General features: G+C 39.7%; 1 protein-coding gene across 2 annotated transcripts in view; it reads right to left on the bottom strand.

Moving 5' to 3' along the window:
• Positions 1-1,099: 1,099 nt before the first annotated feature.
• GALNT18 (polypeptide N-acetylgalactosaminyltransferase 18) overlaps positions 1,100-24,513 on the bottom strand; it is a 209,854-nt gene continuing 186,440 nt past the window's right edge. Inside the window, exons 11-12 of one of the 2 annotated variants that reach the window (XM_041485540.1) lie at positions 18,084-18,248; positions 1,100-1,577 (exon numbers count right to left, since the gene is read on the bottom strand). In XM_041485540.1, coding sequence (XP_041341474.1) covers positions 1,431-1,577; positions 18,084-18,248 — 312 coding nt within the window. In that variant the 3' untranslated portion in view covers positions 1,100-1,430. The remainder of the gene's footprint in view (positions 1,578-18,083; positions 18,249-24,513) is intronic. The other variant, XM_041485550.1, reaches the window with a different exon arrangement.

Raw genomic sequence — 24,513 nt, 5'->3', positions numbered from 1 at the left:
TTTACTCAAAAAGGCTGAGGGGCCTCCAAAGTTAGTCAAAGGTCAGGTGTTCAGTGCATCTCCATCTCTATGACTTCTCTCCTGTTGTTGGATCAGGGTTTTCCTCTTTGAGAAGCAGATGTATGGTAACTATACATCTATCTATATGATAGATATGTATATAGCATAAATTAGAATACCTTAAATTGACGTGCACCAAGGCTTACTGAACAGCCCCAGGTAGCAATGCTGCGAGCTGATCCTCAACATGAAGCCAGCCTGGTAAAGAGTCTGACACATAACCAGCTTCAAAACAGGTTAGGACAGTTGCTCAAGGTAGCAAACAGAATAAAAAGAACAAATAGAGAAGAGAAAGGAGAGAAAAGAGAAGGAATTTACATACAAATAAAAGCAGCTGGAAATAGACTCTAGTAATCCCAGTGCTCTGGTTTACCTCATCAAATTTTCTCTCCTCGCGTGTCTGAGAAGAGATGAAGTGATATGGAATTGCATTCACACCTCCTTCAAGGCAGGGAGAAAAGCAGAGTGAATTCGTACCTTTTTCTCTTGGATGGAGCCATTTTTACCCAAGTCTGCAGTACCCAGGGAATAACTGCATTTAAAAAAAGGAGTTGTAAGAACAATGAAGAATTGGAAGAAAAGTTCAGCCACTGAAATGGAGGCCAACCCACTGCGAAATGTCAGGGTTTATATTTTAGTTTTCTTCCAGCAGCTGCTGCTTTTCTCTTGGATCTTTTTCCCCTTCTTTTCAACAAATTCTCTTCCCTACCTCATTGAGCCCTGGGGTTATCTCTGGGGTTTCATTAAGTGGTATTGGAGAGGAAATATACTTGGGGACATAACACCTCCACACCCCAGACCTTTCCCCTGTATTTGCACACCAGTAGCAACAGTGGCCTAGAGAGATCTCTGGAGAGGGAGAATGGAGAAAATCCTCCCTTGCTGTAGCTACTGGTGTGCAGGTAGAACTTTTTATCAAAAGTCTGGAGAATTCTGATGATCTGCAGCAACATGCCGAGATCAGGCCTGGGTTAATGAAAGCAATGAAACCAGCACTTAACTTCCAAATGGATTTCCATGGAGACACCTACGCAGTAAAAGTGTTTGGACTTTTTTATTCAATAAAAGTTTGAGATATAAATATTCTCCATTTGCTTAATATTTACAGTTGTAAAATATTTTAGGATAGCCTACCCGTCACCTGTCATTCAGCATCTCTTATAAATGTCATGAAAACATCATTGTGAAATAAAAACTTCTTATTTCCAGCCCACAAACCCTATTTCCACACACTCACAAAATCAAATCAGAGACAAAAAAGGGGAGAGAAGGAACTTGGGGGACAGGGAGGGGTAGGAATACAGTACAGCAGGCGACAATGCAGTACTTGCTACACAGTAGCAAAAGAAATGGGTACAAAATTTAGTCTGCTATAATGACAAGCTTCTCAGGACATTTGTTATGGACCAGCGTTGTCCAGTGCACTTCTGAAGGACCACTTGAAATCCAAATTCATTTTCATTGTTTTCCTGCAATTCCAGGCAGCGCTTGGATTTTCGGTTCTGGATAGGACCTCCCTGTAAAGATTGGGGAAAAAAGAAAAGTGTTTGTGTTAAACCCTGGCTTTGTTGCATTGCTGCTGTGGGGTAATATAAATTATAGAACATTCCAGTGTCCATCTACTGTGAAAAACTTTCCAGTTAGAGACAAGGTAAGTGCTGGATTTGGAATGAAGGTTCCTTTGCCACAGGCTGGTTTAATCTCTGATGCAGTTTGCAGTAGTCTCAATTGCCTGGTTTCTATTTCAGCAAAGGGGATTTCTGGAACTGAGCTGTGTTTCTACCCATGCATTTTAACCATAATAAAGCCAAAAGCTTTCCTGCTCGCTTGAGTTCCCTGATTTTGTGGTTCTGCTGCACTTCTGAACACCAAAATAAGGCAAAAGACAGCCATGGTATGCTGCCTTAAATGATAAAATGCAAAAACTGTTTATTCCTTGAATACTGAAATGCCTTTTATAATATTTTCTTGTTAATTCTCAGTATTGATTCTATTCAATTCCCAGCTTAATGCTGCCTTATTAAAGCCCTGCCTTCATTTTGCATCAAGCTTTAAATCACTGCTATCACACAAATAACTCAATAATAGACCTCAATTACAATTAAATTGTCATGCAGGTGACATAAATTACATTCCCCCTCTTTAAATCTGTTTTCAGTTGGTTCTTTCCTCCTCTCTCCTGTATAAGGAAGGCAACAGATAACTTGTACACATCAGTGTCTGGGAGGTTTCTTCCAAGATACATGGAGATGCACAGAGTAGAGCAATTGCACAGAAGTCTGAAAGTGGCTTTCTCTAAAGGACCCTGGAGTTGTGTAGAGAATTACTGGCTTAATCTGTAAATCAAAGAATGGAGTTGGTGTAGATTAGTACACCTGAAGTACGGAAAGAGCAGAAGCATTGAAATTGCTTATATGCACGATGGGAAAATATAATTGCTGAAAAAAACCCAAACCAAACACCCGATTCCATACAAAAACCCACCACCTCATGCTTTTGTTCAAGTCTGCGTTATACCTTATACCTTGCAGTATAAAGTCAAAACTGGGAAGGACATTGGCATAAACTGGGCAGGACTGGGAAGGATGTTGGCATAAGCCCACAGAAAGGCTGTGTGCTGTTTCAGAGCAGGCTGCTCCCCAGACAAGGGCAGCTTGTGCCATTCAGCACAGGTTCTGCTTCATTCAGACAGGCAGCTGAGGTTCCCTCCCATCCCACCACTACTGCTTAGCAAGAACTTTCTCTAAGATGGGACTTCTAAAATAGCATTTTGGGCCTGGTCATTGAAATTAGGTTTGAAAGCTCCACATTTTAAATATAGCTTTGGATAAGAGGGACCATTTCTAGAATAATCCACAAAAATTCAAAACCTGTGGCTCCCATAAATCCCCCTGGTAGGTCTATGTGCAGCCTTGATAAAATTTCCACTGATTACTTTACTAGACAGACAGGATTGCAGAGGCATTTTAATACACCTCCATAATGAAATGCTGAGTGAACTGCATTTTCCCACTGCTGTATAACTGTTATTGACATTTGTATTAATAACAGTAGTTAAATTTGGCTGTCTGGTGGGAGCATAAACTCCAAACTATCCAAAAGCAATAACACTGCATGACATACAAGAAATTTGAAGAAACTAGGATGAAAACTTTGTCAATCCTTTATTATATGCCATTTTTTCTCTTATCCTAGACACCCACAGTACATCCCCCTGCTCCCTGCCTCCCACCCCCACCCCCCCCCAGTCTCATTCCCTTGGTTACTTTGGCCTTCTAGAGATCATTGTAGTGAGGTTGATTTTTTTTTTTTTTTCCTCCAAGTTAATTTAATGAGCTCTGAACTAGTTTATTCACATGTAAAACTCTGAGGTAATGGGTATTTTCTTATTGTGAAAGGAACAGTTCTCTTTTTTCTTCTAGAATAACATGACCTTTCTATTCTTGATGAAAGCTGTGGTGTGGTTTTCCACTGGGTACACTCAGTGTTGCATGGCACTCAGGGTCAGCTCTCTTGGCTTAAAGTGGGAATTGGGAATTACACCTTGCAAGTGTTTCTGCCTAAAGCCAAAATTAAGATGAACTTCCTTGTGTTTTCAACTAATGCTGGAGGTGCTTGTGTTGCTGTTAGTTATGTAAACTAGTTTTGTATCCTTCATTTATTGGTTGTCTCTCCTCTGACTTTTGGTGCTTGAGACTTTCCCGGCTCAGAACCTGCACTGGGAGCTGAGGAAAGTTTTCCCACTTTGTCTTGTTAGAAAACTAACTCAGTTGGCTCCATTACTTGCCTGATTTCTGGACTTGGGATATGATTCTGTGCATGGTACTCTTAGGCTTCTCCTGTCATTTCTAACTTCCTGGCATAAGGAGAGGAACAGAATTCCCTCTCTCCATTTGCTTGTGAAATGCAGCACTTGGAGCTCTGTTAGGTAGAGGAATGAGTGGTAAGACTTAAAGACTGCCATGCAGAGCTGGAATTTTCTGTTTAATTCCCATTTGTTTCAGTGGCTAAGGGTTTCTTTCACCTGAATGGGCACAAATGCCATGTGGCTTTGGGGGTAGAGGAAGGAGGATGTTCACAGTGGAGACAACATTTTTTTCTTTTTTCTAAATTTTGTAGAGCAGACCTAGGTGTTATACTAAATGTAATCATGAGAAACACTTTAATACAGGCAGCTACACAAACAAAGTGTAAACCATTCCTAAGGAAAAACAGAACAAGCAAGCAACCAAAAAATACATATAAAGAGCCCCCTCACACTCCTTCAATTTCTGATGTGACCTTATGTGAAATCTGGCTTTTATTTAACAGAAACAAGTGAATTGGGAGATAAAAAGCCAAGGAAGCTCTTTTTGACGTGAGGAAAGTGCTCTGCACTGGCTACTGAAAACCACCCTGCTGAGTGCATTGGAGCTGCTGCATGGAATATAAAAGAGACACCAAAATTAAGAAGTGGCTAATATGTGTGAATTGAGTATTGCAGAGAGCACAGATGCTTCTAGCAGGACGTGCTTTTTTTAACCACAAAAGAGAAACGTCAAGGCTCAAGCCCTGTTAGGAGCTAAGCTGCTCTGCTTCTAGGAGAGGAGAGACCTGTGCAGAGCCACTGCTTCAGCCCTCAGAGTGGGTGCATTAGATGCTTTCAGCAGGCATAGAAATTAAAAAACTGCTCTGAAGTACAGGGAGGAAGGTTTGCATGGGACTTACTTAAAATTTCCTGTTATTTTTCTAATTAGCTGTGTTTTGTTTTTACCTTTTCATATACCCAGTCCAAGCCTGGGACAGTGGTATTGCCCTGTCAGCTCTGGGTTGCTGACAGTGCACCTAATACAGGTCACAAAGCCTGAACCAGTGAGCTGCGTAAGGATTGAAGCACACAAACTGAGTAACTCCAGGAAAAAAATGAGTAGGCAGGCATCAGAAGCTAACACTGTATTTTGCTCCTCTAACTGGCTTGGCCTCCAAATTACAGCATTCCTGAATGGTTTCTGAAGTCTGCTGTCATCATTAACACTTGGAACCCTAAAGCCAAATGCAGGCAAAGGTACCCTTTAAGTTAATTATTTTTTGCCTTTTTTTAATAGTAAGCAGTTATCCAAACTTGTATAAAACTCTCATAATTGGATTTACTGCATGCTTGGCAAAAGGGTTTATTGTGTTACTACACATCAGGCTCAGTGAAAGCCAAGCCGCCCATCTGGGTTCCTTTCCCCATTCTAGGCAAGATCTCTACTTTCCAATTTAAAGGCAAAAATTGATAGCCTAGAGTAATGTCTTCAATCACAAAATGTTAAACATAATTCTGCAGGCTGAAACAAGAGGAATTCTGCACAATTGAACAGAATTAGGATTAAGATCACTGATGATGAGAGACAGCTCAATGGTAGAAGTCTCAAGAGGATAAATAAGCATCGAGGTCAACTATTCTGTAAAAAATAGACTGAATGTGTGAGCACTAACAGGTTTGACTGAAAACTGCATGGTTTTTGCAAAGCAAATTGAAGAAATTCCTGTGAGAGGCACAAATGTTCTCAGCTCCTGCTGGTACTTGGACACACAGAAAACTGATCGAGTGCTTCCTAGGTGTACTTTTAATGTTAACACTGTCTCAAGTCAACATCCTGGTACAGAGAGTGGAAAGCAATGCTTTTGACTTCCTTCAGAGTTATTGCACTTTCTGCATTTCTACTGTATGTAAGGGGTTTCCTTCCCAGTCTTTCACTAAAGCAGAATTTATCCAGTAATATGGCACTTAAGGACACCATTTTACGTGCCTGCAAAATCTTGCAGTACTGAGATGTGCAAAGTAATCAGACAGTTTTTGCTGAATGTTCTACGGGATCTTTTTTGGTTTACTGGGAGTGGTAGATCCACAGTTACCAAACCTGATCACCCTGTAAGACCTGGTCACTTGTAGAGAAGAGGGATGTTAAATGGGCACTGGAGGTTGTCAGCATTACTGAAAATCAGACTGACGGCTATTTTGAAAGAGTTACTCTAACATAAACACTTTTCCTTTCAGAGTTTAAACCTGCTTTTTGCTCATCGTATTAAAGCTCATGTTATTCTACCTGAAAGAGAAAAAACATGCTTGCCTAAACATGGATATTTCAGAAAAAGGTCTTAAAAGGTTAATGAGTATATCCAGCCTCCTATCACATACACTGTATAGATCCTTGTATTCTCTGGTCTATTAATTTTCTATTTGGACCTCAATCAGTGGCCTCAAATATTTACATGTTCACTCTGCCTTTGAGGCAGAAACTCTAATCTTTGCTGTTGCTTTGATACATTTCAATCAAAGAATTATGGTGAGGTATATGAGACAATCTGCACTTCAAACAGAACACTTGATCTCCTCATGCATTTCCCCAGAATACTGGGGTAAATTTTCAGTGTCTGTTAGAACACCAAATTTAATCCTAAAGAAAATTACTCAAATTATACAAGGCAGTTTTTCCCTCTGTGTGATTCACTTCTGTATGGATGTTGAAGCAGTAAGAAAATGTTCATAGGAAGAAGGGAATAATTTATCCCATCCAGTAATTTATGCATTTTCAGTATTACCTGTTTCTTGGAAATACTGGATTATGTTATTCAGTTTAAATTTTCTGCTTTTTAGCTGTATAAAGGATATAGATATATATATAATATAGAGGTAATTTATAAACTTCTTGAATCCAGAGAAGTATGACAAATTTCCCAACTCTTTGTCTAACAGATGTGCTGTAAGTAAAGCAGGCTCTATAACATATCTTTTGCTATTCAAATCTTTCATCAATTAACTTGAACTATTTTAATTGAATATTTCTCCCTGAAGTATATAGCTGCCCTTACTCAAAGACATGCTTCCTAATATATTTTATATGAGTACTGTGAAAATAAGGTGCATTTAACTGCTTTTATGTATATGAAATATCATATACAGCAGGTTTATATATTAAAAATATATTGTTATCTGTTCAGCTATTTGGATCTTTATTTAGAGGGCAGATAAACAAATGAGAATTTTTACAAGACTCACTTAGAATGTGAATTTATTTTTCCAATACTAAACAAAACTATTTACTATGTACAATGTAAACTTAAGTGGTATTATAATAGGGATCAGCCAAACCACTTCTTAAGGATAAAGCAGATTTTTTTCCCTCTTCCTGCACTCAAGTTCTGTTGTCAGGTAGCCACCCAAGCACTTACATCCACTTGCTGGTACTCAGTGTGTCAATACTGTGAAACATCCTCTGACAGTGGGATTAGACACATCATTCAACAGTTAAGCCATTTCAATGTCTACATCAAAATTTTGTCTCATTCCTCTCCCAAGACATCTGAATGTTCAGGTTTTACCTGATCATAAATGCTAAATTTTCATAATGCTGCACTAAATTTTTAATACTGCAGCTGTGACAAACCAAATGAAGAGCCTCATCTGTATGTCCAGAGCAGGTTTTAGTAACGAGACATCTGTGCAATCATTTTCTGTTTTGTTTACCCTAGATTGGATTGTCTGATTTGCTTACTCCCTCCAGGATGTAGAAATACACTATACTGTTAATTCAGGTATTAAAATAAAAGCAATTAAACCTGGTACAAGGAAATGCAGGTTCATTCAGAGAATGTAACTGGAATAGAAATTACAGAGATACAGCATAAAAATCAGAAATGGAACACATGGATCTATACCTATCACTAACATTTCTCCACATATATAAAAAAATTACCACAGATTTAAAACAGGTTGCAGTCCTGTTAATAGCAAGATTAAGAAAATAATAACTTGAAAATAATTAAATTCAAGCCTTTACTGAGATATCAAGAAGCTCTTCAGGTTATGATAGCTGGAAATGTGTTTTACTACAGAAAATTGGGATACAAAACCAGAAGTTTTGGAGAAGAATACATTAGCCAGACTAAGATATTTTTCAGAAAGTGAACATGAATTATTACGCTATCAGCAGTGGCCAGGAAATCTTCCTGACATGCTAGAAAAACATGCAGAAACAACTCATCTAGGTGTATGATGTGATTTTTATAATTAATTATTGAACAGTCTCGGGGGTGGGGGTGGCTGTGGTAGAGTGGAAAGCAGATTACAAAGGCAATCCTTTCTCCATACATAGCCCTGATAACTATGGCTAAATGCAGAATTTACAGTTGAATGCATTGTTTGGTCTTTATTTGGCAGCAAATCCAGATGAAGATGTGTTATGTTGGTCTTCTGAGAGCCAGGATTACCTAGCAAGTCGTTGGTGGAAAAGGAAGAACTGGCTTGAAGCTCTGCAGCTGAGGATGATGTGTGTGGTTTTTCTGACCACAGCTGTCCTGAGTAACCAGTAACAGGACTCAGAAATAAAATTGCCTTCTCAGGAACTTAAAGGAGTAAGCTGCAGAGACGCATGTTGGTGAGAGATGATTCACAGACTGATATTTCTGATTTTATTTTCCTCACCACTAAAGGGGATGATGTCCACACTTGTCTTTTGTGTCTTCCTTTGCCCTCATCTGCCTGCTTGTCCTACTTGGTAGCATTCAGAAAACCCCATATGCAGAAGCCACCACATTCCATGCTCACTGGCTACTCAGCGCTCCAACTTTGATACTCAAGTACTAAATTAGAACTTAAGATGTGTTTCTAAACTATGTCAGTTCACAGCAACAGCTACAACTGCTGCATTTTATACTCCCTCTAGTAGAAGAGTTGGATATAGGCAAATCCTGCATTTTAAACACCTCTGGAGTCGTGGTGACTTGACTTACAGAAAATATCCAAAGTTAATGCTTTGCCCAATGTTTTCTGCAGGGTAAGTTTTCTCTAACTAAAACCCAGAATTCTTTACTTTATTTTCATTTATTGTGCCATGCAACAGCTGCTTGTGTAGTGAAACAATATCTTGATACAACCAAGAAAAAGACAAGAGTGCTGGAGACATTTGCTTTATTTGTTCTAATACTGCATTTTGTGAAAAGCGCAGAAAAGTTACCTTTTTCATTCTGAGAGTACATAAATTATTTCTGCAAACACCTCAGGCTTGATTCATCTGCTGTGATCTAGGCTTGCTTCAAGATGTTTAAAGTGTAAGACAGAGAAAGGCAACAAAGATGTTTTGAAGTGTGATGGACTATTCAGATGGTGGATAATTACAAAATATAGCAACATGAAATGAAAACAGGATTTTGCTTAGTAGGGGAATGAAAATTAGTGGGACCTACCTTTAAAAAAAATGCATACCTGTGAATAGCAGTGAGGAACTGGTAAACAAAGTTTCTAAGGAAAAAAGGAGTGTTAGATTTAAAATTTGCTACAACTATTGGTGATTTTTAAGAGTGTAGGAAACCTGTTGAATCCATTGTCTCAGACATCAATGTTCAGCGACTGACTAGATGTTTTTGATGGGCTGAGTTAATTTTAAGAGTGCTGATAACTCTTTCTAGGCATGCTGAGATGATCCTTCAGACAAATCAAGCCTCAATCTTCTCCAAGAGAGCAAATCAGGGGTCAGGAAGGGAATCCTCTTGGACTTAAAATGAACTGCTGCCTCACAACAGAGCTCATTTTTGTGAAACAGCAAGCACTGACCATTGCCAGGGGCAGTCTTCTGGATGAGGTAATTAATCTAGTTAATTAATTTTGTGATCCGTGATGCAGAAAATATTATATTCCTAGGTTTTGCCTTCCTGTTTGGTTTTAATAAAAGCAATATCACTGTGGTACATAGAATTACAGAAATGTTTCAGTGGCAAGAGATCTTTTAGATCATTGAGTTCAACTCTATCAGTTTCATAACCAAAGCAAACCACGTCCCTAAGTGCCACATCTACATGTCCTTTAAATATCCAGGAATGGGGACTGCATCACTTCCCTGGGCAGCCTACTCCCATGCTTGACCACCCTTTCCTGATATCCAATCTAAACCTCCCCTGGCACAACCTGAGGCCATTTCCTCTCGTCCTATCACTGAGAAAAGAGACCAGCACCCACCTGGCTACACCCTCCCTTCACACAGAGCAAGGAGGCCCCCAAGAGCCTCCTTTTCTCCGGACTAAACACCCCCATCTCCCTCAGCCTCGTGCTCCAGACCTGTCAGCAGCTCTGCTGCCCTTCTCCGGACACGTTCCAGCATCTCAGTGTCTGGCTGGCAGTGAGGGGTCCGCACCTGTACACATGCACATCCTGCAGCTGCAGCTCACGCCTAGGAGCACCTCACTGCCTTCCTCTTTCTCTTTTTCTCTCTACGGATGAAAATATTGCTCTGACATAGCACAGATGAATGACTGATGTGGAGAACACAACTTCACATTGCTATTTACCAGCCTTAGCAGAGGTTATACCTAGTTACTCTTCTTCAGCCAGATAAATGAGAACTCCTTTCAGCACACCTAGAAAACCCAAGATTTTTGTATTTTTCCCAGACATGTTAACAGATTTCCAAAGGTTTATGGGGGGTTTATGGGGTTTAGATGGGATTATTTGTTAGAATAACTCCCTTGGAAAACAAAAATACTGAATGACAATTTTATTTCTTTTGTGTGTGTGTTGTATTTAATTAATCTAAGTTTTCTAATCTGAATGCTTCATAAGAAAGAGGCTTAATGCATTTTAACCCAGAAACTGCATTATCATTATATGCTTATGATTGAACCAGTCTCTAGGGCCTAAGAAATAAATTGAGTGCAAAGTGAAGAAAATTAGGAAATGAATTTGCACCAGTATTTCAACTGATCTGCATATTCTAACACGGGAATTTAGGCTGAGCTCCTTGGGACTCTGATCATAGTGTCTAGTTATTGAAAATGGCGTCTTCCCCACTAACCACACAAATCTGATTACAAGTGATATTGGGAAAGTAATGTCCTTGCTTCTGCAGCACAAACCTTGTTCAGTTTACACAGACAGTAATGAAAATAATTTGCTTTTTTGTCTAATATACTGAGTGTCACCACTCTTGGTTTCAGGACACCAGACTTTATGGCCTGATCATTTTCAATAAATAACAGTCTTTTCTTGTCAATTTTTTCAATTTCCTGATTTATCTGATTTCCAAAGGAACATTTTTCTCATCTTCTTATCTCAGATTGTAGACGATGACTTGGTAGCCAGATCTTGCTTATACATACTGCTTTTGTCTCCATTAGGAGTAAAGATGCAACTTCTACTGGCTTGATAGGGACAGAGTTTTGTTTTCAGCTGGGAATTTAGAAATAATAACAGCAAAACTCCTCCCATGCTTCTCACACAGCTGGGGAATGCAGAAGCCAAGCAGAGACTGGTGTGGTACTGCAAAGGAGGAGCCAAGAGCAGAGCTCAGCTCTCCTGAAACTCAGGCTGTTTACCTGGTATGTGCTGGTCACCACTCAAGTTGTAGGAGCCATTCTGGATTTGGCATGCCTGACATGACAATGCCAAGCAGTGCCTTGCAGCAGCTGTCATCTGCAGTTGTTGGATGCAGCCTATCTGGACAGCTGAAATTAGGAAGAATCATGTGCAACTCGAACAAATAATTTCTTCGTAAATAAATGTGGCATTTAAAATTAGATGCTAAAATATGCAAATAGGGTATCTGCTTTGAACGAAAAACATGGGTATGTGCTAACTTTCTTCTAAATTAATTCAGCACAAGTGTCTTTGGAGCTTAAATGTAGTTCTCAGGAGAGTAAATACTGCATAATGTGATATGCTAGAAAAAATTTGAAATGCACCCACTAAAAAGCTCGTTTTACTGCTGTATTTCACACCAACTTTTTAGCTGGCAAATTCTACACCAATTTGCAAAGATTAAAACTTTCTGCTAGAAAATTAATCCAAACAGCAAACTAAACTGATACAATGAAATTTTGGTTGCCACTAGCTACGGCAATAATTAACATGTAAATTTAGCATCAGTTAGCAATAATTGCCAAGCAAATCTAACATCAGTTGTTAAAACACAATACTGTACAGTAAGATTTCTATTCCATATTTTTGTGCATGTTTTTTGCATATACATTTTCGTATTTAAGTTGCAGTCAAGTATTCAAAATGGAGAAAGTCTGTATACATTTAGATTTTTGTACTTCTCCATTCCATTCTGCATAAATGATACTAAAATGTTTATAAGCTTGTAGTAAGACATAGTTCAAAATGAATAAAAAAGAAATATTTTAATGCAAATTGAAACATTAACTATAGTTTTCTCATGTCTAAGCTAATGAATAAAAAAGAAATATTTTAATACACCTTTTCTAAAATTCATATTGACAAAATTTATATGACAAGAATATTAAGTTACACATGTTAGCGACCAATTTACTAGAGAAAAATGCAAATTGAAACATTAACTATAGTTTTCTCATGTCTAAGCAGAACAATGGTTCAGCTTCCTCATCCTCCAGCTATAATACCTTGTGCTGTTATCCAGTTAGTTCAAATATGAAGTACAAGCAAGCTGGGGTAATATTTGATAAAAAAATCGGCAAAGAATACCTAAATATAGAAATGCTGCTGGTGTACTGGACCTCTACACCCACACTGAGTCATGTGGGATTCGTGGAAGTGCTCTTTTATGTCTGAGGTTCAAAACTCCACACTTGGCAACACTGGTTACTTAAAAATCAGACTGCCTCACTAAAAATACAGGGCTAACCTAGTCTATTGGCTCATTTAATTGAATAATTAGGTTCTGTTTTTCTTTATACTTCTCCTGCAGGATCAAAGTCTCTATCTCTTTTAATGGGATCACCATCCCTTTCTGTTCTGAGCTGCTAGGCAAACAGCACTGCCTAATTACACAGTTCTGTAGCAGTACAACATGTCTTAAACTACAGAGACATACTGAGAGAATTTGCATCCCTTGTGGTTAGAAATACCACATAAATCCAAACTCTTGCTAAATCAATGATGCTGCTTTGCCAGCCTGTGGCTCTCATAATGGAAGGATCTGATGAAGTGGATGGGGGCCACTGTTCCCTTGGATACACAGAGCTCCACAGAGATGTATCCCTCTTGTAGCCTGGTGTCCTTGGCTAATGGATGGGATGAAAACAGGAGTGGACATTAGAACTAGGCTGCTGTATAGTGGTGTTGGGCTCTGCTTCTGCATGCTGTGTGCTCAGCAAGGGAGCATCTGAAATTGGTACAGAGATTCTCTGCTTGCTTCCCAGCCCACCAGTTTAATCTTGCTATGCAGCTGCATTCCTGCACTTCTCTGGGCTGTGGCAGTGGGTAATGTACTGCACAACCTTATTTTCATTAGATAAAGGGGGGGAAGAGTAATTTAAAGGCAAAAGCCTTCAGGAGGAACAAGAGGTAAATTCAGTAATTTTAAGGTCTATTCTTTCTTTATACAGCTAAACAGAAGATTTCCTTATCTATTACATAATACCTATTTAAATAAGATCTAAATCATCATATTTATCTGAGGAATACCTGTTACAACTCAGTAATTAATATGCTTGTCTCTCTTCCCTTTTTCTTCCCAAGCAATTCCTACTATGATATTTAGGAAATACATATTGTAACTGGAGCTGTCAGCAACAAATTTTATTTACAGTTTCTGGCCATAGCATAAACCTCCAAGCACTCCCTCCAAGCATTTATGCATGGGAAGACATCCTGTGGAAACCTTCAGCAGTGACTAGAATCATAATTCTCCACACCATGCACAAGCAATGTTATCAGAAGATATGGGAAGAGCAGGGAGCTGAGAGCAGGCCCTGCACATCTCCTCCCATGAAGGATGTGATGAGTGTCCATCCCTACAAATGCAGATTCTTCCTACCTTTCTATGGCAAACACACTGGAAGCTGAATTACTTAAATTAACTAAGTATGAAACAGCTGTAAATGATTAATCCCAAGTTTTCAGCTCGGCCTGGTGTCCCTTTCTTTTGCCTCTTTTTACGCATTCCCCTGTTGCATTTCTCACAATAGCAAAAAGTGAGAGCGTGGCGGGTCTGGTTAGAATGGAATAGTCCCATCCCTGTCCAGCTAAACAGAAACAGGATAGCTCAAGATACAGAGTAATTACAGAAAAACTTCCCCCTTTTGCCTTTGCTATGCCTCTGGAGGAGCCCTAACAAGGTAAGTGAACTTTCTGACTGATCTGCTGCCACCCAGGTGAAGTACACAGAGACAAATTTCACGTGTAGGGCAGGCAACTGACTCTGCATCAGCAATAAACCTGGGAAATCAGACTGGAGACTGAGGGGCTTCTTAAAATCCCACAAATTTGAGATTTGTCCTCTGAAAAAACTGACTGCAGCACTGAGAATGTACTGCTTCTCCAGAACATCAACAAACCCAACCATATCAGAGAACGGATGTGATGGCCACGAGCAGTGTCCACCAACACTGTCCTGAGGTGTTGATGCCCAGCTGCTCTGGCCTTCATTTCCCACAGCTTGCAGCCCCTTCTCTGCCACCTACCAGAGCCTGCAGCAGCCCCATCAGCTTCCCTGAGCACAGGGACAGTGACACTCTGCACTGGGGACAGGGACAAATGCTGCTGAGCTGGTGCTTTGTGCCAGCACTTGGTTCTCTGGGAGCTGCTGCTGCTTCCAGCGGTGTCTGCACCTGCTCCTCGCCAAAACCAGCTCACAGCCTGAGGTTTTGCTTTCCTCGTGCTTCATGATGCCAAAGCAGCTTCCTTGAGACCATGGTTCAAATCATATTTTACTAAAATTCTGACCTTTTTCAACCATGTAATTCTTGCCTCTATCTTCTCTGCCTTGTCTAATTTCTGATCACTTACTGGGTTTTTTTGCTAGAAGCTCTAACTTTGTTCTGATTAAATGAAAAAGTGGTGAGACAGACTGAACTAGGTGAGCTGTCAAACACCTAGAAAACATTCCAGCATAAAAATATTTCCAAAACAAACATTTCCCTAAGAGAAGACTTCACAAACAGCCTGAACAATACAATTCTTGAACACCACCCAGTTGATGGGAGTATTTTCTGGGCTAATTTACATAATTTGACATAATTACTGTTATAAACACTTGAAGAAGCTTTGCAAGCAAGAATGCCACCAAAGCCTACATTTTATTGGGTCTCATTGCATTTGGCAGCTGTACAAAACTCTGGAGCATGGAAATGTGCTCAGATAGATCCTGATTATACACATACTACAAGCTTTGAATGCTCAATGCAAGTTTCTGTACAGGACAAAGATACCAGAGGTAGTGATTCCCTCCATGTGCCTGCCCATTAAACCAGAATTTTGTCCACAAAGTAGCAGTGGACATCTGGCTGCCTGACTCCAAGTGCCTGCAACTGAAGATAGCCAGGGAATTTAAAATTTTAAAACCAAAGTAAAAGATAAAAAGAGAAATCAAGTTTGATATATATGCACAAGCATATATATATATATATATATAATATGTGTGTGTGTATACACACACTTCTGATCCAAAAGATGTGACTTAATAATTAATTAAATAGTTCTTTAATAGATCTACAGAAGCAAGGAGCCCCCTAACTGACAATAACCCCATCTTCTACTTTTGTCATGTGGAATTCACTCATCATTACACAGTACAAAGGAGGAGGAGAGTGTTACCTGAAGGATATTTTTTTTAAGAAGCTGTACAGTTTTCTATCAACCAGACTGCTGTCCATCTCCCACCACAGACTATTGTGGGGCCTCTCAGATTATAATGTTTCCTCATTCAAACTAATTTACCATAAATGTCTGTAAAGCAGGGAAAATACAGATTTTTGTGCTGGTCAGGGAAATATAGTGCAATTGGTTTATCCTACTTTGTGTGGTCAGTCTGTTTCCTGTTCCTTTCTGAGACAATTCCCCACTTGCCCTGCTGTATTTTTACTTACCTGTACAATCAGACATTCCCATGGAATGGCTCAAGAACCCAGAGAAGTCAAAGCATAGCTGCAGCTAAAGGCAAGTGCTACAAAAGGCTACAACTGGCATCTACGTTTTAATTAATAGTTGACAAATTTCAAGACAATATAAGCATCAGCAGGATATTCACAGTAGTCTTGCTCACTGCACATATGGAAAAGAAATATCAGAGCTTTAAAAAAGTAATAAAAAGAGTCTTTTTAGAGAGAACTTCCAAGACAGTCACACAAATACATCTTTTCACCAGACTAAATGGGTGCACTTCAAGTGGAGTTCATCAGTTGATCTTGGCAAGCCCTGATTACATTCATTAACTTTCTTCTAACTTACAGAATGTACCCCATTGAGCAATAATGACATTTTAATTGTATTGGGTATTAGAAAAAGCCTTTTTGAACAGAAAACTTTTAATTATTTTGTCTCTTAATTTATCATGAAGAAACAACTAATTAGCTTTCACTTCTCTCAGGGAGGCGTTCCTTTGCAGAAGGAAGAGTCAAGTTTACCAGTGCTGCACCTTTCTTGAGAGATTGCAGCTGGAACATGGAATTGCAACAATCCTAATACTGCTAAATCCCATTTTTAAAGATTTTAATAGCTAAATTATCAAGGTCTTCTACTGCTGCTCCCCACCCCCAAAGCAAGATCTGACATAATCAGTATTATGAAATAGCAGCAGTATCCTGGAGTAGAAACCATTAATTGTCACCAAAACTTTGGGGTATGCAGTGCAATCACTGGACAGGTGGGCCATGCTAAAATGTTACTGAAATACTTTTCTATTTTAATTATACTTTTTAGATATAGTATAAAAAAATCAAATGCAGAGATGGATACAGCGAGGCTCCCCTCATGAAAAGACTAGTGCTAAAATTTGTGAGAAGATTTAATTAAAACTTTGCCCTTGAGTGGCCAATTTAGGGGTTTAAGATCTGTTGCTTGAGAGTTACCTCCTAAAGACCTAGACAACTTTCAAGAATAAATATAAAATAAGCTAATACTATGCTTTACTGATTAATGCCCAGATACTTTCTGCACCAAGACTGATACTAACTGTATTACAAATGTCCTAAAGTATACGGATAATGGCTACTAAAGAAATTAATGAGTTGACAGAAAAGATATTTGTAAATCCACGTGGATGTTACAGAAAAATTAAATGCAGGAAAAGAAATTGCTTTTAATGGTGAGCCTCAGCCTGTGGGCTGGAGTACCCAACTAGATTTGTTGACTCAAAACTGCAGAGGAGCAACTGTGATACCAGGCAAACTCACACTAGGTATGACATCTGCCCCAGAAACTACATCATGCATGTGTTTTAGAAAGTAATGTAATTTCATTTCATTGGTTCACCAGCATGCCAGCACCTGACATGGCAAAGTTCCACTGTGTTAAACTTACCTTAGCAAAAACTCATCTTTCTTGGAAAAACAGAATTTGACTGTCTTTGGCTTCCAGCCATTGGAACCTGTTTTGTCTTCAGGGTAACCTATACCCCTCTGTGGAAACACTGAGGTGCCTTGAGTTACCCTGCCATTTCCTCTTAGCTAAACCAGAGTGATCTTCCTAAGTGGCATGCAGCAGAGCATCTTTTCTAGCCCCAGAACTTTTGTGGCTTCTTTACTCTCCCTTATGTTTCTAAAGCAGTTATGAATGTGGACACCAGGCCTGGCCTTAGTGTCCTGTGAGCATTCTCATCACCATGAAAGCACCTCAGCCTTTCCTTGAGCCTCTTTCTGCATCTCTCACACTCATGTGTAAAAGCATGAGCCTTGTTAAAAAAGAAACTGCAGAACTAGCTCATTATGAGGCTGTTATTACCAATGATCCACTACCACCATTTCTGAGTAGCTACTTCTAAAAAAAAAAACAAAAACCCAAAACCAGATTTCTGTTCCTCATTCCTAAATAGGTTACTTTGCATTTGACTCCACTGAAATAACCTTTTTTCTCCCTCCATAACAGTACTCTGCCTTAGAAACAAGTTATTCATGGTGAACTCAGAAAATAGAATACAAGTCTTGTACCCTACTGAGGTAGCTGACAAAACTAAGCACCAGCTTCCTGGCTCTGTGCAAAGAAAGCCAGGATAAACCTGGTTCTGTTCTGCTAAAAAACAGATTACTCACACTTCAACACAGAAACAGAGCTTTAAAACTTTCTGAAATGGCTGCTGGGTAAGAATTACCTGAGTAAATTGCCAGTAAAGCTTCATTCTCTTGGCTTTGGCATAATTGCATTCAATGAGCCTGGGCCTGCTGTTCACATCCACCAGGCATCTGTTGTCATCATCGTCGATCGTGGGGCTCAGAACACCCACGTGGAGCTGCTGACTGCTTGTGTAATAAACATTCTGCAACAGGAAGCACAAACAGGATTTGTGGCCTCTACACAGAAGCAGCACTTTCACCCAAAAGCTAATGGCAAAGATAAATATGCTGAATAGCAGTAGGCTGACCCCATAGCGGCTTTTAAATTGTTTCTTTTCATGCAGAAAGCAACACAATATTTTAAAAGTTGGTCTAAATTAACAAATAATTGCTTAAATAATGGCTAAGTATTTAAGAGCAAATACGCAAATACAACTGATTACTGTCTCATCACGTGACTTTTTACTTCTGTTTTCTATGGTCATACTGAGGGTCTTCAAAGAAGAAGATACACACCCTGGGATTGGCTTGAATATGGTCATCAACTCTGATTAGACTATTTCATCTGAGGATAACACCTCACTGGAGAGGTAAAAAAGAGAACAGCAGCACAGGAGTTCAGAGCATCTCAGTCTTTTATAAGATAGATAGAAAGATAAATTAAGGTTTTCTGCAAACAAACCCACACTTGAAGCAGCTACTATATAGAAAAAAAAAAGTTGTTAGCAACTGGTGACAGATACAGGCATGAGAGAGAACAGAATGGCCATGTTTCCAGGCATTTATTCTCATTTTACTTTTTATATGTCAACACACACAGATACAAGAGACAAGGAAAAGAGACAGACACTGGCTGCTCCATATTTCTAGAAAAGAAGGGCCCTCAAAGGCCTCAGGGATTACACCTGGGACCAAAGACATGGGTTTACTGTTACACAAATTCTTTCTACTCTGTTTGACTACAAAGATACGTGGAAGGTTTCTCCAGAAGAAAGAAAAAGAAGGGGAGGGATGGAGGGGATATGTCCTCTTTCAGAGTGGCAGGTTACATGTAAGCCCAGGAAGGTAACACAGGACAGGAACACAGGTAACACAGGAAGGTATGCCAGGATTGCCTAATCACAAATAGAATTTATTTTGCTAAAATCAGACCTTTTTCTTGGAAGGACCATGAGAAAGATGAAATGGAAACATCACACTGTAGCTGTTAAGTCTTTGATAACTCACTCGGTGGTGGCAGAGTCACAACAGACAAGAGCGGACAGAAGCACCAAATTAATGTCCCTGTCATTTGCTGTAGGTATTCTATTTGTCTGTAACAACACAGAAACTGGAAATTGTGCTGGGTGTATTTGGGAATCCTTTTGGTGCCCAGATTTTCCTGATATTTGTTTATTGTTGGTGTTGCAAATTTTATGTGTGAGTGTTCTCATTTGTGAAAACTCTGGAAATAGGAGAGAAAGCAGAACAAGCCACATCTGATGAAAGATTTTGGAGCTTCATGTAATAAATAAATAAATAAATAAATAAATAAATAAATAACTGGAATGCTGGAAGCAGTCAATGCAGGGATTGAATACAATCACAACAAATGGTGGTGTTTTGGGCAAGACTGCATCCCCTGTTTACCCTCCTGTAACGCTGCCAGGGCAGATGTAACCTGCAAGAGCTGCACTAAAGTTAATTAAGTTACCATTAATGGTTTAGACTAATCCAACGTTTTGCCCCCTTAATGAAGTTTCATTGTTTTCTCCCCAAAGAAACAGTAACAAGCCTGAGCTGGCTGAAGTGAGGTGAGTGAAAGTTTTAAGAGGTTGAACAGAGAAAAGTTGAATAGTTCAGTCATGCCCTGCAGAAGGAGAACAGGGTAACAAAAGGAACTGGCAGAGCACATTTCCAGAATGGGTGGTTATGACTGAAGTAAGGATTGAAGTAACTGTAAGAATTATAACAAGATCACTCTGCATCCACAACTCAGGTCATTAACATTCCTGCAAACAAAACTGATGCCTTAGAAAACCAATAAACATTTAGAATGCACTTTCTAGACAGGCCAAGAGCAACTATTTTAGACATGCATATGATCTATTTAGATGATTTTTTTTTGGAGAGACTGAGGTAGTGACAAAGCAAGGCTATAAGATCAAGATGATTATAAAAGGGGATTGTTAGGACACCCTACAGATGAACTTTTTGCTGCAGCTCGTTTACCTCTTACCTGAAATTACTACTAGAAAACATAAAGGGAACTTGTCAGTTATTTAAATTTTTAACTAATAGGAAGGAATATCTCATTTCAGCATGTTGTCACTACAGAAAACACGATACAAGAAAATAAAGGGGAGGGTTGCATTTTTTTTCCTTAATGATACGTATCAGTCACTGGAAACAAATGAGCAGGCTTGGCTGTAACTGAGACATTCTATGCATTATGACTGAGGTCTGCACAAAGAAAGAAGTGTGCCTGCAAACCCTCGTGGCTGAGCTGTTTTTATCAGCTCACACACCTCAGCCTTTTGCAGCATGGCCCGAAGGCTGCAGGTAATCATTTCACCTTCTGGAGGGACAGAGCAAACTGAGTTCACACTACAGCTCTACCAGCTTCTCCTGGTGTCAGTGCAGCAATGATTCAGCCTGAGCCTCTTTCTGGCCAGAAGCAGAACAATTAAACACAGATTTAATTAGCAGGTTGCTAATTAAGAGAGCCTACCTGCTAATATAACTTCGTTTTTCATGGTGGGCTAGTTAGAAAAAGAGGTGAGAAATCCTGAATTCTCACCTAGCGTTGGGAAAGGCACCTTTCAGCTTGGTAAGTGGCATGTAAAAATAAGCTCAAACTGAAACAGAATGTGGTAGGGTGGCAGCCTGTCCAGCAAGGCTCTTCCAAGATGTTGCTTTGCTTATCCAGTAATGTGGACACTGTTTAACTGGTCTATGTATCATTACAAACATTTTAGCCTCTCAAACAATAAATCCATTTCTTATTTCACTTCAGAAATGAAAACGTTGCACAACTTTGCAGCTTGACTGCTGTGTTTTTCTACTGAAGGAATCAAATCAAAACCACACAACCTCTAAAAATTCAATATGAGCAGCATGTTAGCCAACAGGGAGGTACTGGTTTGTGTTGCACTTGGCCAGAAAACTTTTCTTAAAACCTACCAACAGCCCCTGGTTCCTCTCCCACGCCCTGAGAATTAAACAGGCCCTGTACTGAGAGAACACAATAATAACTCTGTTGGGATGAAGGGAGGAGATCCACTTGGTAAAAGAGAATGAACTATTATAGATTACTGTTCTAGTCTGAAACCTAAAGCTACTAAACAAGAAACCATCGTAAAGCCTCCCTTTAAACAATTTCATATATTAAAAATACTTTAACAGCTTTCATATAAGACCTTCCTGTTTCTATTTGCTTACTTGCATTTTCCAAAATACTTTTTAAAGTTTTTTGTTTTGTTTTGGGGTTTTGTTTGGTTTTTTTTGGGGGTTTTGTTTTGTATTGTTTTGTTTGGGTTTTTTTTACTTAAGGATGGTACACAAATTAGTTGCCTGCAGCAGGCTGTAGGAGATTACCTGAGTTACATGAACTGAATTACCCTCTCAAAATGTACATGTTAGCTATGCACACTATGCATTTTTATTGAACATATTTTAAATTGACCTTCAGGTAAAGTATGGCCTTACAGATTAAAACCATGCTTTAACATCCTGTAGCCATATAAACACACAGCTTGCACTTGTGATTTAAACAAGCTGTTAAATACACCCTCCTTCTTAAGGAGGATGCTTCTAAGAAGCATCAACAAGCACACAAGCTGTTTTGCAGTGCACTTTAGCACAAAATGGACAATTGAGGCACTCTTGTTTAAAACACTTGAAAAGATACAGGTGAAATGCATTTCACTAGCCCATTTGCTCTACAGTATTGCAAACATCACCATCAACCAACACAACAGGACAGAAATTCTGCAGTAATTCAGGGCAGTGATTTGTTGACCAACCACTCCAGTACTGTCTTAGAAGTCCAAATGACTGAACACTAAATATGAACTGCTCAATTGTTGGGGTAACTTTGAAAATTTTATTTGGAACTTGGACTTTCCACTTGAGCTACAACAGCAAATGTCACAGCAGTGCTTGTTCAAGGGACTAGACCTTAGACAAAAATTTATTTCATTCCACTGAAGTCAAGACACTTGCTGTATGCTGATTTACAGCATTCATTCCAAGTTCCTCAGCAAAACAAGCACACATTTTCACATCACCATCAAACACATACTCCTGGAGGAGCTACTGAATTTCCACAGGAAGAATCCTGCTTCAATATTGGTACCAAAGCACCAGGTAACCAACTCCCTTTGTCTGTAACAAAATAAGCCTCCTTACATTTCATTAGTCTGTTCTAGCCCACAGCATTTTACCATCTTGTTTCTTCACTACAGCAGCACTGATGTACAGCTGTGTCTCCTGGGCACCTGGCAGGGAGCACTTCTGTGCAGGGAATCACTTAGGTTTGACAAAAGGCCCTTACCTTCTCAAAAAGTGAAGCTGCAAGGATTCAGCATTACTGTCAGTGAGAAACTCCGTAAAAACCTGGGCAGGATTTGTGATCCCCAAACTCTCAGAGTCAGTGTGAGCTCTGAGCCTTTGGCACTGCCACCAGGTGGGTGAGTGCCGTGCTCACAGGGACAGGCTGTCTCTGGAGGCTGCCACGGGCTGCCTGCTTTCCTTGCAGGTCCAGCTGCATCCAGGGACCTCAGGAAACACCCCCTGGAAGCCTGGGGCTCGCAGCGGACTACAGTGATGGGAAAGAAATTCTTCAAAACAAAACCCTGGGTTATCAATCTAAAGATTTGCAGCAAGCAAATGAATAAAGTAACAGAGGTTTCCTACCTGGGTCTGAAGAGAAGCACATTGCCTTCAAAGCATGACAGGGCTGTCTGCCACAAGGCTTCTGTCCTGGTCTCTGTTGTGTTCTCAAAGACCAGCCTCATAACTAAACTCTTCATAATTAATCATCCTCCAGACTGCAAAATGCGGGGATTTCTTGTAAATTGTTTCCAGTATTTTTAATATCTGCTGAAAACCTGGCTTGCAAATACCCTTCTATCTCTAAACTAGCAGCTTCAACTGAAGGACTGTAGCTTTCTTGAATTAGTCTGTAGCTTTCTTGAATTTATTTTAACTAGAAGTGTCCTATCTAAAGCCATCGCTTCATTTCTGTTTGCTCTACCCAATAATCTCTCTGTCTATTCACATTAAGACAAGCAAACTGAGACTGATATCACACAACTGAAACTAATAAAATGGTTCCCCAAATCCTCATATGAGGTGAAAGTGTGAGGTTTAGTCAAGGCATACTTATTTTTCTTAAACCATTTATCTTTTTTTCTTAAGAAAAACATTTATTTGTCCTGAAAAAAGATATCCAAAGGATGAGAACCTGAATGAGTGGTAGTTGAGAACTGCATAGGATTCTCAGGAAATCATCATAATGACTAGGAACTATTAGAGAAAATTAGGTGTTTTAAATGTTCTCCACATGTGCATTTCAGGTGAACTAGTTTGCTCAATGTTATTTTTTTCTATTTAATATTCTAAGCTTAACATTTTCTAAAAGTTTGCTTGGCTATCAAGAAAGCTTGCAATATTGCAATGAAAACAAAAGCTGTATTCAGTACTGCTACTCAGACCAACTCAAGAAGTAAGGAGAAGCAGCCTCACCTATTATTTGTCATTGCACCAAGCCACACTCTTGCTCAGTTTTGGGGAAGGCCAGGACTCCCCTCTCTCCTGATGCAATCTCATGTAGCAAATTAGCAGGGAAGAGAAAATTGAGAGTTTATGCTTGCAGTCACAATCTCCCCTAAATCTCAGTGGTTACACTCAGAACAAAGGGTCTTTTGGCCCTTCTATTCCACCCATCTCCTCTGAGACAAATTCTGCTTTCACCTGTAATCTTGAAATCACTTGCACAGCCCTCTCACTGCTGGAGAGTTCATCCTCTGCTCAGCCAGTGCTCCCTGAAAAGTCCTGCACAGCACACACAGGTGCCAGGGGGCAAGGAGGGAGCACAGCACAACGCAGAGCTGAGCAAGAAGGCTCGAAATCAGAAAATACGAGTTAGTGATTTATAAAGGGTTAGAGCTGAGATAATGTATATGGAACCTAGCACGTGCATGTGGAATACTCCTTTGCTGATATGAAAGATCTATTACAAGTTTTGGTTGCTTCTGTTTCACACAGGGGGATGATGCTCAGCATGAGCCACAGAATTTCCTCCGGTACTTCAGCTCTGGCCCAGCCTGGCCAGACAGAGCCAGACCAAAAGGCTGGGACAGACCTCACTGGTACAGATCAGCCACTCAGGGCCTGCCAAACTGAAAGGTGCTGCTGCTCTTTCTGAAAATCACCAACTTGACTGCCTTGGCAGGTTTCCTGTAGGGCTGGAAGGATAATTTTGGA

Source organism: Pyrgilauda ruficollis, unplaced genomic scaffold (assembly GCF_017590135.1).
Source record: "Pyrgilauda ruficollis isolate IOZ18807 unplaced genomic scaffold, ASM1759013v1 scaffold119, whole genome shotgun sequence".
In the NCBI taxonomy this organism is placed as follows: domain Eukaryota; kingdom Metazoa; phylum Chordata; class Aves; order Passeriformes; family Passeridae; genus Pyrgilauda; species Pyrgilauda ruficollis.
The sequence above is the reverse complement of the archived record's forward strand: the minus strand, read 5'-3'. Positions and strand labels throughout refer to the sequence as shown.